The sequence below is a fragment of the Mesocricetus auratus genome, unplaced genomic scaffold (genome assembly GCF_017639785.1).
Source record: "Mesocricetus auratus isolate SY011 unplaced genomic scaffold, BCM_Maur_2.0 Super-Scaffold_100676, whole genome shotgun sequence".
NCBI classification, from domain to species: Eukaryota; Metazoa; Chordata; class Mammalia; order Rodentia; family Cricetidae; genus Mesocricetus; species Mesocricetus auratus.
In genome coordinates this window covers 112132638-112147103 of record NW_024429266.1, presented here as the reverse complement: position 1 = coordinate 112147103, position 14466 = coordinate 112132638, and the positions used below count along the sequence as shown (strand labels likewise).

The 14466-nt window shown below is 44.3% G+C and overlaps 2 protein-coding genes across 3 annotated transcripts in view; one reads left to right on the top strand and one right to left on the bottom strand.

The window, feature by feature from the left end:
- Positions 1 to 3379: 3379 nt before the first annotated feature.
- Positions 3380 to 10878, top strand: Malsu1 (mitochondrial assembly of ribosomal large subunit 1). The gene is made up of 4 exons (XM_005087115.4): positions 3380 to 3659; positions 4899 to 5077; positions 9713 to 9794; positions 10670 to 10878. Exons 1-4 carry the CDS (start codon positions 3419 to 3421, stop codon positions 10855 to 10857), a joined length of 690 nt encoding a protein of 229 aa, XP_005087172.1. The 5' UTR covers positions 3380 to 3418; the 3' UTR covers positions 10858 to 10878.
- A 433-nt stretch (positions 10879 to 11311) lies between these two features.
- Positions 11312 to 14466, bottom strand: part of Igf2bp3 (insulin like growth factor 2 mRNA binding protein 3) — a 133881-nt gene continuing 130726 nt past the window's right edge. For both annotated transcript variants that reach the window (XM_005087116.4, XM_021223614.2), the window contains exons 14-15: positions 13719 to 13832; positions 11312 to 13395 (exon numbers count right to left, since the gene is read on the bottom strand). In XM_005087116.4, the coding sequence (XP_005087173.1) occupies positions 13297 to 13395; positions 13719 to 13832 (213 nt within the window). In that variant the 3' untranslated portion in view covers positions 11312 to 13296. The remainder of the gene's footprint in view (positions 13396 to 13718; positions 13833 to 14466) is intronic.

Genomic DNA, 14466 nt, shown 5'->3' with positions numbered 1-14466 from the left:
GCACAAGTAACCTTTGAACAATATATATATTTGCTTTTTGAGACAGGGTTTCTCTGTCCTGGAATTTGCTCTGTAGACCAGGTTGGCATTGAACTCACAGAGATCTGCCTCTGCTTCCGGAGTGCTGGGATTAAAGGCGTGTGCCACCACTGCCTGGTCAACAATTACTATTAAGGACACGGTGTTGACAACCCTCATCTCTGAAGCTGATAATGGGAAAGTCACGTAGGCCGTCATTTCATGGTGTATGAAACATCTTGTCTGCCTGGAGATTTTCAGTGACTGCATGGCTTCGGCCTGTCAGTCATCTTCAACTGGGGAGCTCTGTAAATGCACTTCATCTGCCATCTTAGGAGCTGCAGGAGATACAGGCTCAGAGATTTCCTGATTGATGTTCTGAAGAGTGTGGGGGAAGGCAGAAACTCATGTATCATATGAGGGATATTACAAGGCAGCAAAAGTCCTTTTGTGGGGAAACTTCTATTAGAATTAAGAACAAGGACTGTACATCAATGGCTAAGTAAGTTACAGAAGATGAAGAAAACAATCCATGTTCATGGCAAAACAATTCCATAAAAGGGACCCAAAGCCTCGTGAAATGTGTCTGCTCCAGATGTTGCCAAGGACAGAGGTGGCGTAGTTGACATCGCAGCTTGAATCATTTAGATCATATCACTATGGCTGTGCACACAGGAACTTACACTCTTTCTGCATTTATTTATTTATTTTGGTACAGGGCTTTACCATATAACCTTGGTTGTCCTTGAATTTACTAAGTAGACCAGGTTGGCCTTGAACTCGCAGAGATCCACCTTCTTCTGTTTCCCAATATGGGACTAAAGGCATACACTACCACTCCTGGCAAATTTTTTAATTTGATAAAACATCTCCCAGCATTAAAGCCTGATGTTCCTTTAAAAACAAACAAACAAACAAAGAAACAACGACAACAAAACCCACCAGCCTGGAGATAATGGCGCATGCCTAAATCCCAGCACTGGAGAGGCAGAGGCAGGTGGCTCTCCATGAGTTCGAGGCCAGCCTGGTCTACAGAGTGAGTTCCAGGATAGCCCAAGGCTACACAGAAACCCTGTCTCGGAAAAACAACAACAAAAAAGAATTACAGCCTGGTCTACATAATGAGTTCCAGAGTTCAAGAACAGCCAGGGCTATGAAGAGAAACCCAGTCTTGAAAAACCAAAACAAACAAATGAACAAGAATAACAAAAAGAATTAAGCGGTGTCAGTCAGCTTGGGGATACCTGATATGTATTGGGCAGAACTCTGGATATTGGGGCTACTCAGGAGCTTTCATCTCAGGAACTTGCCTTTTGTTTTCAGTTTGACCACTCAGTAAATGACCCTGGTCACTCCAGCATTCTCACAGAGGTGGCCCCTACACTGCTGCCCAATGGTGGAAACTTCATGTAAGGGCTGTGAACATTTCCTAAATACAGCTTCATTCCCCTGGCTTTGTCCCGCTTTAATCCAGGATAGTAGGTTTTCTCATAGGATTTCACATTTTCAAAGGACTCTGGAGATTTTTAAGGAATATTTACAAATGTACCCATAGGCAATTTTATATATGCATACAATGTATACTGATCATATCTACTCCCAACTCTCTCCTCCCACACCCCCCACACCCTCTCACATCCATGTCCGTTTATTTATTTATTTATTTATTTATTTATTTATTTATTTATTTATTATGAATACAACATTCTGCCTCTATGTATGTCTGCAAGCCAGGAGAGGGCACCAGATCTCATTACAGATGGTTGTGAGCCACCATGTGGTTGCTGGGAATTGAACTCAGGACCTCTGGAAGAGTAGTCAGTGCTCTTAACCTCTGAGCCACCTCTCCAGCCCCTCCATGTCCGTTTTTTTTGTCTTGTTTTGTATAGCCCCTGAGTGTGCAGCCAAGCATGAGGGACTGACCTACCAGTTGGTACACCTAGAAAGAAAAATAACTCCTCTTCCCCCAACAGTCACCAGTTGCCAATAGCTCCTCAGCTGGGGTGAGGCCTCATGGTCCCCATCCCCCTCTAGGTTGTGATATTGATTGGTTTGATCTCATGCAGGTAACCATAGCTGCTGTGAGTCATGTCCCTAGGATAGCATTTCACAACACACCTTCCCAACCCCTAGTTCTTACAGCTTCCCATCCCCTGCACCATGATGGTCCCTGAACCTTAGGGGAGGGTTTGACATAGATGGATTAGAGCTAAGCACTCAACATTCACGGAGTTTCAGTAATCTGACCAGTGACTATTAACCCACTGCATAAAGAAGTCATTCTGACCGAGGTTGAGAATAGCCTTAATCCAGTAATGCAAACATAAACATTTAAAAGGGAGTTTGACTACATGTCCACTTCGCAAAATGATAGTAGTAAGTTTACCCCTAAGGCCTATAGCCTCCCCAGGTGTGGTTTTGTTTGACCAGGTTTACAGTAGGAGGCATGAATTCCCTCCCCTAAGGTACCCAAATCACATCAGAAAGTGGCTGGTGAACCCCAGTGACTTACACACCACCTCCTGACACTATGAAGGCTGGCCAGCAGGGAAGAAATTTTCAGATTAGTTCCAGCTTGGTTTCTCCATCTTTTGAAAAATAATTGCAATAGCCTAGGTTGTTTTTAGGGGAGTCTGGGACCTCCCTGATCAATAATGTATTGAGGATAGTATCCTAAACCTGGCACTGAGAGGGTTTTTTTTTTTTTTTTTTTTTTTTGGTTTTTCGAAACGGGGTTTCTCTGTATTGTTTTGGAGGCTGTCCTGGAACTCACTCTGTAGACCAGGCTGGCCTCGAACTCACAGAGATCCGCCTGCCTCTGCCTCCCGAGTGCTAGGATTAAAGGTGAGATTTTCATCTTCTTCTGGAAGCAGCCCCTGTCAAAACTTTTTGGAAAGAGTCATTCGTTTATATTTATTTATTTATGTGTTTATGTGTTCAGATGTTTTGCCTACATACATGTCTGTGCACTTCAAGGTCTGAGGAGGGCATTTGATGCCACGGAAGTGGAGTTACAAAAGGTCGTGAACCACCATGTGGGCTCTGGAAATCGAACCCAGGTCCTCTGGAAGAGCAGCTGGTGCTTTAACCGCTGAGCCATCACTCTTCAGCCCCATAGAGATTACTTGGACTCACTTTTTTGTTTTGTTATGCTTTTGTTTCCTTTTTGGAGACGGGGTTCCTCTGTGCAGTCTTGGCTGTGCTGGAACCAGCTCTTTGGAGAAGCCCGGCCTAGAACTGAAAGTGGCGCCCCACCACCGCTCCCTCCCCCTCGCTCCTCGGTAACTGCTCCCGGGCCAATCCGTCCCAGTCTCCGGGCCGTGGCCCCGCCCACGCCATGACGCAGAATCCTGGAGCCGCTCGGAGGACCGCGGCCCCGGGAGAAGTCGCGGCGACAGCCATGAGCGCCGGCTGGTGGCCTGCGCGGCGTCTGTGGCGGCCGCTGCTGTGGCGCGGGGTGGTCCCGCAGCGAGCGGGCCCCGCGGTGTCCTCGGTTCCCCGGCTTCCTCGGCTGGCAGGGCGATGGCTTTCTGCGGGGCCCGCGCCCGGCCTGACCCCGAGCGCGGCGAGCAGCCTGCCCCGCGGGCCTCAGCTGGACGAGCCGGCCGACGGCGACGCTGCCCCGCAGCCCCGAGCCGCAGGTACGCGGGCAGGACGGCTGGTGGCCGGGCCTCACCCAGGAGGCCCTGGGCTGCTCTGTGCGCTTCCGGGGTGAGTCGCAGAACTTACCCAGAGCTGGAAGGGACCTCAGAGGTGGCGGCCCCCCGCTTTCCTCTGGCAGAGCTAGGAGACTTGCAGTCTTCAAAACCCCAGACTGGTCACGCCCGGCCCTTGGCATCTCAGCCCCAGGGATCCTCACCTCGCCTCAAGATCTACCCAGGGTCGTAGGAAACGGGTTTTTGAGAGTGTTGGGGCGTGAGGAGTCTGAGCAACCCGGAGCTTGGCCAGTGTCAGATTTAAGAGGAGTTGGAGCCTAGTTAAGATCCGTCAGGTACTGCCAGCGGTTCCGGAAGCACGAGAGGTGGTCGGTAACATCCGAGAGATGGTAGACTATGAGAGGGTGAGCCTTTGATGCTCCTAACTAGCAGGGGCTTTGGAGTCCGCTTTGAACTTACACCCCACTATTCGTGTTTTAGAACACAGTGTCTAAATCGCTAACAAAAAGACAAGGTAACAGTTGGTAAACTAGAGTGCTCAATAAGAAAAACATGCTTCAAAATGAGACCCTCTTATGTTGTTAACTCTTAACTGACGGGTCTCAGCAGCACTAGTCCCGGCAGCCATGTCTCTTCATACCCGTTGAAGGCTGTGGACCAGACAATTCTTGAGAGCCCGCCTCCCTCACAAGTAAAGTTCAGTAACCCTTTGTGGCTGTGATCCGTCTAACATGCCCCATGACACTGCCATCTCCGCAAGTCGTGCCGCTGCGTGCAGCACATCTGCATTTGCTGTGTTTATTCCAGTACCAGGGGACGGGAAGCCTTTGCTGCTTTGGTACATTTGCTTTGGTAATAGCAAATGTATTCAGTGTCTGTGTGATCTGAGCATTCTGCTTAGAAAAACTTAACTGTGACTCCAGAAACTACTGCCAGGTTCAGTTTTGAGCTGATGTTTTGGTTGGTTGGTTGACTGGTTGGTTTTGAGTACAGATGGTATTGGGAATTGGACCCAAGGCCTTGCACATGCGAGGCAAGCATCCCTCCACTGAGCAACATTCTCGGTTTTTTAGTGTTTTAATTGTTTTAGACATAGCCTTGAACTTGGGAGCCTCCTGCCTGTTGTTCACCAAAGCATTTTGGATATAAATGCACTCTTGGAGGAGCTGTGTTGTAGGTCTTTTTTCCCCTTGGCCATCTGACACAAGTGCTTCTACATTTCAGATCACATTGGCGCCAAGTTTGACATCGATATGCTGGTTTCACTTCTGCGGCAAGAAAATGCAAGAGACATCTGTGTGATCAAGGTTCCTCCAGAAATGAGATACACAGACTACTTTGTAGTTGGTAGTGGGACTTCCAGCAGACACTTACACGCTATGGCCTACTACATTGTGAAGATGGTAGGGCGCTATGCTCTCTTTTGTTTTCAGCCTCTACAGAAAGAATAACTTATAGTACATCAGGGTGGGAAGAATAACTCTTGGGATAAGCCACTATGAGAGGCTACAGAGAAAGCACAGATCTCAGAGTTTCCAAGAGCCCATTTTATGGTTTTGCATAGTGAAAGGCTTGGGAACAAGTATTTAGCTCTGTTGAATCGAGGTATTTTAAATTCTTGTCTTTTGTGACAGAAAAAATTAATACACTGAAACAAGTCAGAAGACAGTACATGTCAGAACAGCACCAGTGTTCTAGAACAGCACCAGTATGATAGCCTCTAGCCACAAGTGGCCATTGAAAGATTTTTAAAATTTCTTTAAAAGATTTAACATTTTTGTTTTATGTGTATACCTCATGCCCTCAGAGGTCAGAGGAAGGTGTGTGACCCTGTAGAACTGGAGTTAAAGGAAGTTGTGAGCTGCCATGTAGTTGCTCGGAATTGAGCCTATGCCTCTGGCAGAGCAACAAATGCTCTTTTTTTTTTAAATATTTATTTATTATTTAGTATGGTGTTCTGCCTGCATGTATGCCTGCAGTTCAGAAGAGGGCACCCGATTTCATTACAGATGGTTGTGAACCACCATGTGGTTACTGGGAATTGAACTCAGGACCTTTGGAGGAATAGTCAGCCACTGAGCCATTTCTGCAGCCCACAACAAGTGCTGAGCCTTCTCTCCATTTCCAGAAATGGCTATTCAGATGTATATCAGACTTTGAAATGCAGTTCTTCAATTAAACTAGCCACATTTTAAACAGTTTCCACATGTGGCTGTGATTTCCAAAGCATTCTAGGCAATGCTTCTTGTCCTACTTTTGTTTTTGTTGCTATGGTGACAGCAACTTAGGAAAGGTGTTTTGTTTTAAAGAGGAACTCTGCCTTTCTCTAGCTTGCTTACTCGACCTTATTCAGGTACCATAGCACAGGTTCATCTGCTAGGGTGTTCCCCAAACACTAACAGTATCAGGAAGGTAAACGTGAAATATAGTAACCCTTGCCCTGTGAATTCAGTGTGAAAGGAAGAGGGTTCATTTTCCAGTTGAATGTGATTCAGAACAGGAAGAAAAAGTATATATAGCCATCAGGCTGGTCTCGAACTCACAGAGATCCGCCTGCCTCTGCCTCCTGAGTGCTGGGATTAAAGGCGTGCACCACCACCGCCCGGCTTCTGTTTTTAACTTTTTTAAAATTAAAACTTATTATCTGTTGTGCCCAAGTTGCAAAGTTCCCAGAGACCACCATGAAGACAGACCCACTAAACTGTAAAAGCAAGGTTTTAATTGTTATTCAACCATGACAGGGACCCTGTCTAGCAAGCTGACGCAGCAGCCTCCAGTGAGTAAAGTTCCCAGTCTACTGCTAGGTTTTAAAGACAAAAGTTACAGGATTACATCAGTAGGTACGGGTTGGTTTATGACTGGTTGACATTTGGGAACAGTCAGGAGAATTTCTCAAAGTCATATTTTGGCACGAAATACCTGTGTACCAATTATTTTCATTGGTCAGTGCTGAGAGGGAACATTCTGTGGTTTCTATGGCATTGTCTTGTTACTTGAAGGTGGCCTGTTGTACTTAGACACTAGTAGTTTTCAGAACTATATCCTGGAGACTGCAGGGGAGGTTTTGGTCCCTCCTGGAGTTTCTTTTGTGGCCAGTTCCCAGGAACCAAGCATTTAGGAGGCTAGGCTGTGTTCAGTTTTGGCCCTAGACTCCAGGACGCCAGAGGATCTGGAGTTTCCTTGTGTCAGAGGCCTACTCGTCTTTTCTGTAGCCTTAAAGGCATGCACCACCACCAACTGGCGATTTTCTTACTTTAAAAATTTTGTGCTTGCTTGCATGTATGTGTGTGCACCACTTGTATACCTGGTGCCCTTGGAGCTCAGAAGATTGTGTTTGATCCCCTGGAACTGGAGTTACTGATGGTTGTGAGCAACCACATGGTACTGGGAATTGGACCCAGGTCCCTTCAAAAGCAATACATGCTCGCTCTTAAGTACAGGGCCAACTCTCTAGCCCCTACTTGTCTATTTTTATACCTGTGGCAGTCTGTCCATCAGAGTGACTCTGGTATAATTTGAGGTCAGCGTTGTTCCTACTCCTTAGGATTGCTTTGGCTATTCATGGTCTTTTGTTCCACATAAATTCTTTTTCTTCTTTTTCTTAACCTGTGAAATATGACACTGGAATTTTGGTAGGTATTGCATTAAACCAGTAAATTAGCTCAGGTAGTAAAGCCATCTTCACTCTTTCCTTCTGAGTGTCTTCTGTGAGTTTCTTCTTCCTGTCCTCAAGTTTCTGTTGTAGAGTTCTGACTCTTCTTTGGCTTGATAATTCCTATATACTTAATTGTTTTTGAAGTTTTGTTTTGTTGAAATTTCAAGACAGGGTTTCTCTGTAGCCCTAACTGTCCTAGAACTATGTAGATCAGGTTGGCCTTGAACTCATAGAGATTTGCTTGCTTCTGCCTCAAGTGCTGGGATTAAAGGCACCTGGCTTGAGGGGCTGGAGAGATGGCTCAGAGGTTAAGAGCACTGACTGCTCTTCCAGAGGTCCTGAGTTCGATTCCCAGCAACCATATGCTGGCTCACAACCATCTATAAGGAGATCTGGTGCCCTCTTCAGCCATCCAAGGCTGAATGCTCTATACATAATAAATAAATCTTAAAAATTCAATCTGGTGCCCTCTTCTGGCATGTAGGCAGAACACTGTATATGTAATAAATAAATCTTAAAAAAAAAAACAAAAACCAAAATAAGGGGTTGGTTTGCCTTTTATTTATCTATCTATTTCTTTTTTTGAGACAAGGTCTCAACTGTAAAACACTAGGCTGGCCTGGAACTCAAAGAGATACATCTGATTCTGCCTCCTGAGTGCTGGGACTGGAGGTGTACGGCCCCATACTTGGGTGGGTTTGTTTGTCTGTGTAGCTCTCTGGCTGTTCTGGAACTAATTCTGCAGACCAGACTGGCTTTGAACTCAAAGATCTGCTCAACTCTACCTCCCAATTGCTGAGATTAAACTGGCCTAATTCTTTGTTTTTTCTCTTTTTTCCCAAGACAGGGTTTCTCTGTATTGTTTTGGAGGCTGTCCTAGAACTTGCTCTGTAGACCAAGCTGGTCTCGAACTCGCAGAGATCCACCTGCCTCTGCCTTTGCTGGGATTAAAGGTGTGCACCACCAACGCCTGGCTGTTTTCTCTTTTGTGTCTTTGTTTTACCTAATTGCTACAGCTAAAACTTACAGTACTGTATCAAATAAGAGGAATTAATGGGCATCCTTGTCCTGATCCTGATTTTAGAGGAAATATTGTGTGTCCCCACTTAACATAATGTTGACACCTGTTTGTTATAGGTAGTAGCCTTGATTATTTTGAGGCATGTTCTATGTATTCCTAAGTTCCTAAAACTTTTGTCACAAAGGCAAGCATTCCAGCATCAACTGAAATGATTATGTGGTTTCTTTCAGTTATTTATATGGTATATTTGATTTTTTTTTTGGTATGTTGAGCTAACCTTGCTTTTCTTGGATGGAACTCATTGTTACTATGCATTGCCTTGTCTGTCACTGGTGACCACAGTCTTGTTTTTTTTTTTTTTTTTAATTGATTGACCATCTCCTTCATTTTAAATATTTCCTTTTTATTCCCCTTTTGGTTCTCTTTTTCTCCATGTAGCCCTGCTTTGCCTACCCCAGAACTCACTGTGGAGACCAGGCTGGCCTTGGATTGGCAGAGATATGGCTGCCTTTGCCTCCTGAATGCTGGGACTAAAGGCTTGTGCCACCATACCTGGCATTCAAATATTTGTTTTTCAATGTTTCAGTCTCCTTGCTGAATTTTGCCTCCACATTTTAGACTTTCACCTTCAATTTAGTAACTGCTACAAATCACTTTGGAGTCTGCCTTGTGAAAGTCTTGGATAGATTTCCTAATTCGTGGATTTTATATATGATCATTAGTTCTTTAAAAGTTGGGTGTGGTATCGTAAGCCTTTAATCCCAGCATTTAGGAAGCAGAGGCAAGCAGATCTGAGTTTGAGATCAGCCAGAGCTACATAGTGAGACCCTGTCTCAAAATGACAGATTTTTAAAAAGTTACTCATTTATTTAGCGTTGGTTAATGTGTGTTGCCATAGACTGTTTCTGTTATAACAGTTGTGACATGGAATGATCTGTTCAGTGGGTCTAAATGATAAGCATTGATCAAGACCCTTACAAATGTGATTGCTTTATCTATTATTGAAGGTAGGGTAATTGAAATCCGATGTTTATTCTTTCAGCTGTTTTACACACACACACACACACACTTTTGCATATTAAATCTTCGTGGTAATTTGATCCTGTAGATTTTTTTTTTAAGACAGACTCCTTGTGTAGTGCTTAGCACTTGGGATGAGTGAGGGGGCCTTCTTAGAACGATTTGGCATTTGAGTCCAGAGAAATATAGCTGAGGAGAGGATTCAGGGATAAAATTATTTTCTCTAAATCATGAATCATGGGGCAATCATAATTGCCTGTGATGGCTGTGAGAAATGAATGGCTATGTCCTAAATAGGTGCAGAGACTCTCCCTTAAATGCATGACCCATTTTTTTCCCCAGTATAAACACCTGAAATGTAGAAGTGATCCATATGTCAAAATCGAAGGGAAGGACACTGATGACTGGCTGTGTGTGGACTTTGGTAAGTGACTGTTGTGCAATTTACAGATAAATACACATTATTTAAACTTTGTTTTCAGCTACAAAAAAAGCTGGTGTGTGCATATTAAGATTTTTGAAATTGGTTTCAGGTAACAAAAAATTGATTTTAATTATAGCTTAGGTGGTGTTATTCACATGTGAAAGCTTTGCCTAACCAAAGTACTCTGGACAGACACACTATATGCTATATATGCAAGGGGCCACACAGATGAGTAACAGGTGTATTAATATGCCAGTTTCAAAACACCTCCCAGCCACAAATGTACTAAGAGAAAACAATAGCTAGCCACATGCCTACTTGGCGCCAGGAGGCAGGCACCTGAGATTTTAGCCTACATATACTTGCAAGCTGTCATAGTCGCTGGCTGCGGTGGGAAGGATTTGTCTTACTGACATTTCCATTTAACAGCTGATCATTGACAAAAGCAATTAGGACAAGAAGGAGCTGATGAAAAGGCCATGGAGGAGTGCTGCTTACAGGCTTATTGGTGACTTGCTCAGCCTGCTTTTTTATAGAACCACCAGTCAAGAGATAGCACCACCATATCAATCACTAATTAAATGCCCTATCGGCTTGCCTGCTTACATTATAGCCCAATCCTCTTGGTTGTTGATGGTATGACCAGAGGAATCTGGAAGACCAACTTGCATTCTCTTGGATAAGGCTAACAATAGTCATTGATGCTACATGTTGACCTCGTTTCCATGCTAAATGGCAGATGTGCTAACAAACACAGCATCCCTTTGTAGGAAGGAACGCACCATCTGCTCAGAAGTCCAAGGTGAGGGATAGAAGCATTGATAAAAATAAGCAAATGCATTTTCTTCATTGTAATTTTTATCTGTTCTTGATAGGCAGTATGGTGATCCATTTGATGCTTCCAGAAACCAGAGAAACCTACGAATTAGAGAAATTATGGACTCTACGTTCCTTTGATGACCAGTTAGCTCAGATAGAAGCAGAGACATTACCTGAAGACTTCATTCTTGGACTAGAAGATGACACAGCATCCCTGACTCCAGTGGAGTTCAAATGTGAATAAACTAAGTAATAATGCCTTTCATCCCTTAGATGTGTCTGAGCCATCTGCAAGTGCAGGTCTAGCCAGCCCTGTCTGCTCAGTCAACCTTTTGGACACTCATGCTGATGACGGCTGTGCAGACTGTAGATAAAAACTAGCTCACAGGCCAAGGACCAGTAACTCAATCCCAGTTTTCAGCACACTGCCTTTATCCTTGAGATCCTATCAGGGTTAGGATCTTAGCACTGATCTCCAAGATTAACTCAAAATTCTCTCTGTTCAGATTACTTAGATTATTAGGAAAAGCCATGCAAAACTGTAGTTATTTGTTCATATTAAGTAGGATAATCAAGGTTCACCTTGATGTACCAGGCAGGGCTGAAAAAAACAACTCACTGGTGGATCACTGCCTAGTGTAAGATGGGTATCGTAGAAACAGACTCAACAGCACTCAACTGAAAACACTGCACAAAGCTGTGGCTTATGATGAAGGCTTTATTCTGCATCAAGGTACCTGGAAAATGAAGCTGCATTTGGGGCACGTTATAGATGAAAAATGATCCATATGTGGTGAATACAAACTCAATTATAGGATTACTCTTTGTACCAGGTACTCCACACTACCAATGCTTAAGTGAAAGTAAAACATGATTTGCCACTCTAAAAGGCTAGATGTGAAACATGGCAGAATTGAAACCAGCAGATATAAATGTAGCACCTGTCAGTTTTTAAAGAAAAAAACTGTAAAACCCAAATACTGAGGAAGTATTCTGGCCTTAAACATATCTCCCCTGAAATTCAAGCAGAACAGGTCACTTTAAATCAGTTGTAAAAGGGGGCACTTTTTGGATAAAACTACTAAATAAACTGGCTTTACAAAAATTTTTCAAACCACTGATATGCTGATGCTCAGAAAAAAACTTAAAAGCATGTAGAAGTTAATCTTGAAATACTAATGAGGCAAAATGACTTTCTGCAGGGTTACATAATGCCCTCAAGGCCCAGTGTGATAGACCGTAACCACCTTATGAACAGAGTAATAAAAACAACTCAGAGAGCAGCAGGGCCTTGAGGACCACCCACAGGGCTTTGCCACTGAGCGAGGGAAGGGGCAAAGGGCTTTGCTTTCAACAGTCAGGTGTTTTCACAGACCTTTCCCAAAACCATTTGCTGCATGCATTCCTTCCTGTACTTACTGTCAGGTGAGCAGGGCACACAGAAACCCTGCCGCATTCCAGATAATGTTTTCAGTGGACTGACTTCCACTGCACACAAATCTTCCAATAGCATAGTCAGGCTCATGACAGTGCCTGGCACAAGGAGACAGAGCTTCTCGTTGCCCTCACCGTCACACCACCTGACTCCCCGGTCTCCACAAAGCAGTTCTCTTGTGGAGTATCCACCACAGTATCCACCTGATCTCACATGTGTTAGCAAGCTGAGCATCCTGTGAGACAAACTCAAGCTGGTTTTGTTTAAATTCTGCAGTTCTTCACGGATGTGTTTCCTTTAGGTAGTGACAAAGCATTCATGCATTCACGAACATAGCCAAAACAAATCCAAGTCTTCTGAAGCTCTTTTCAGGTTAGCCATTCCAAAACCCGCCACCACTCTGCTGTTAGAACCTGCCCAACTGTAGACAGGAATACATGGCATTGCTGCTCTCCAAGAATAGGCACTGCTCCAAATCTTTCCAACTATGGTCAAAAGGCTCAAAAAATGCAAAATTAGTTTTCCAACTTTACTGTTATCAGCCAGACGTAAAATCCCTTTCTCAATTATTTGCCTATCAGCTGATAACTGTTAAATTTTATTTTATTTTTTTAAAAACGGTTGGAGTTTCTTTATAAAGTATATAAAATTTTCAAAAAAGGAATAATTTTGCTTTTAACTGTATTACTGAATACCTGAGGTAGTTGAGTAAAAATGCACGTCTAATACCCCGCCCACCCGCCCGCAGCGGTGGGCACTTCCCTTAAGTTACCCACGTTAGTGTTAGAGAAACAGGAAACAACAGCTCTACTCTAATGACTTAATGGCACGTTCCTGTGGAGATTCTACTTTGATCCAATTTCAACAATTGGACTTAAAAACGATCTATTTTTTTCTAATTTATTTGATGAATTTAGTGAATGTACCATTTATGCCGATTTCTGGCATTAAAGAGGATGTTAAAAACTAGCACATTGCTGTGCTTTGATATCACAAGGGAAGTGCGGAGCTCTTTCCCTACCCCCACTTTTTTCCTTTTTTTGTTTTAAAGCTGGGTGTCGTACATTTCAGAGAGCATAAAGTATACATTCTCACAGAGACAGGAGTTCAAGTCGCCTGGTCCTCAGAAACAACCGGCTAGGGAAATGCCCGTGCGTGTGATTCTGGATGGGTCAGCGCCCGTCTGTTGGTTAAGCAAATCTGTCTTTGGTTTGGCATCTGCCTCTGTGGTGGCTGTCTCCTGAGCCCTTACTTCCGCCTTGACTGAGGGGGTCCACTCTGCAGAGCCTTCTGCTGCTGGTGCTGCTTCACCTGAGACAGGATTTCCTGAATTTTCCTCTGGGCAACCTACAAAAGGACAGACTTTGTAGAATCCACATAGTCCAAAGTTACAAGTTACTCTCAAAGCATCAAGCTGAAACACTTAGTGTGCTGTCGGAAAGGAATACCAGATGCACCAAGCACAGCCAGGGACAGTGCCTGAGCACAGAAGCTCAGGTGCGGGGACCTCAAGCCTAGGAGTTGAGGGCCGCCTGGGTAACAGCAGAACAGCATACTCCAGCACCCCCACCCGACACTGAACCCTACGCACCCAAGAGGGTCACGTGTGTGCATGTGGAACGGGAGGCCTTCTGACAGCTTAGGAACCTGGCATTTTAGAAGCCACTTGCCTGGCAAGCATAGAAGTGACCAGTTATTTTGACAACAACTTGGTTATTCTCATCAGGTGTCTGGTCACGGGGAACAACAACTTCAGCACTTGATAAGTTCTGGAGTTCATTCACCTGAAATAGAGAAAATCATATTACTAAGCATTAAAAGCCTGTTTTCAAGCAATTATTATATGCCAGACACACAGCGTGTCATCTATTTATCTTCTGCTGAGCTACAGTTCCCATTTTAATATGACTAGAACCAAGGCCTGCCAAAGAAACCCAGTTCTGCTCAGGGCGTGTTCTATACTTCAAAGTTTTAAGTCTGGAAACGACTTAGTTGAGAAAGACTGCAAGCTACCTTTTGCAGTTTGATATTTGTAAAATTTTAGGGTTTTGTTTTGTTTTGGCTTTTGGTTTTACGGGACAGGGTTTCTCTATTGTTTTGGAGGCTGTCGGTCCAGCCCGGCCTCGAACTCACAGAGATCCGCCTGCCTCTGCCTCCCAAGTGCTGGGATTAAAGGCATGTGCCACCATCGCCCAACAAAATTTTAGGGTTTATAGAATAAAAAGTTAAGGTTCTATGAGTCAGATAATGCTGGACACCCCTTGCAAGTCCCTGGTCTGAATATGCAGAAGTCTCACTAGCAGGTTAGAGTCACAAGGGGACCTCTCCAAACACTGGCAAGGTGGGCCCGCTTCTTATAAAGGAGCCAAAGCTCGGGGACGAGCAGTGTCCGTGCAGGGCCGCAGCGTGGCCGCCCCG

Coding starts and splice junctions, on each gene's coding strand:
- Malsu1 (XM_005087115.4), top strand. CDS start 3,419: ATGAGCGCCGGCTGGTGGCCTGCGCGGCGTCTGTGGCGGCCGCTGCTG. Junction 3,660..4,898: donor CCCGCAGCCCCGAGCCGCAG/GTACGCGGGCAG, acceptor TCTACATTTCAG/ATCACATTGGCGCCAAGTTT. Junction 5,078..9,712: donor CCTACTACATTGTGAAGATG/GTAGGGCGCTAT, acceptor TTTTTTCCCCAG/TATAAACACCTGAAATGTAG.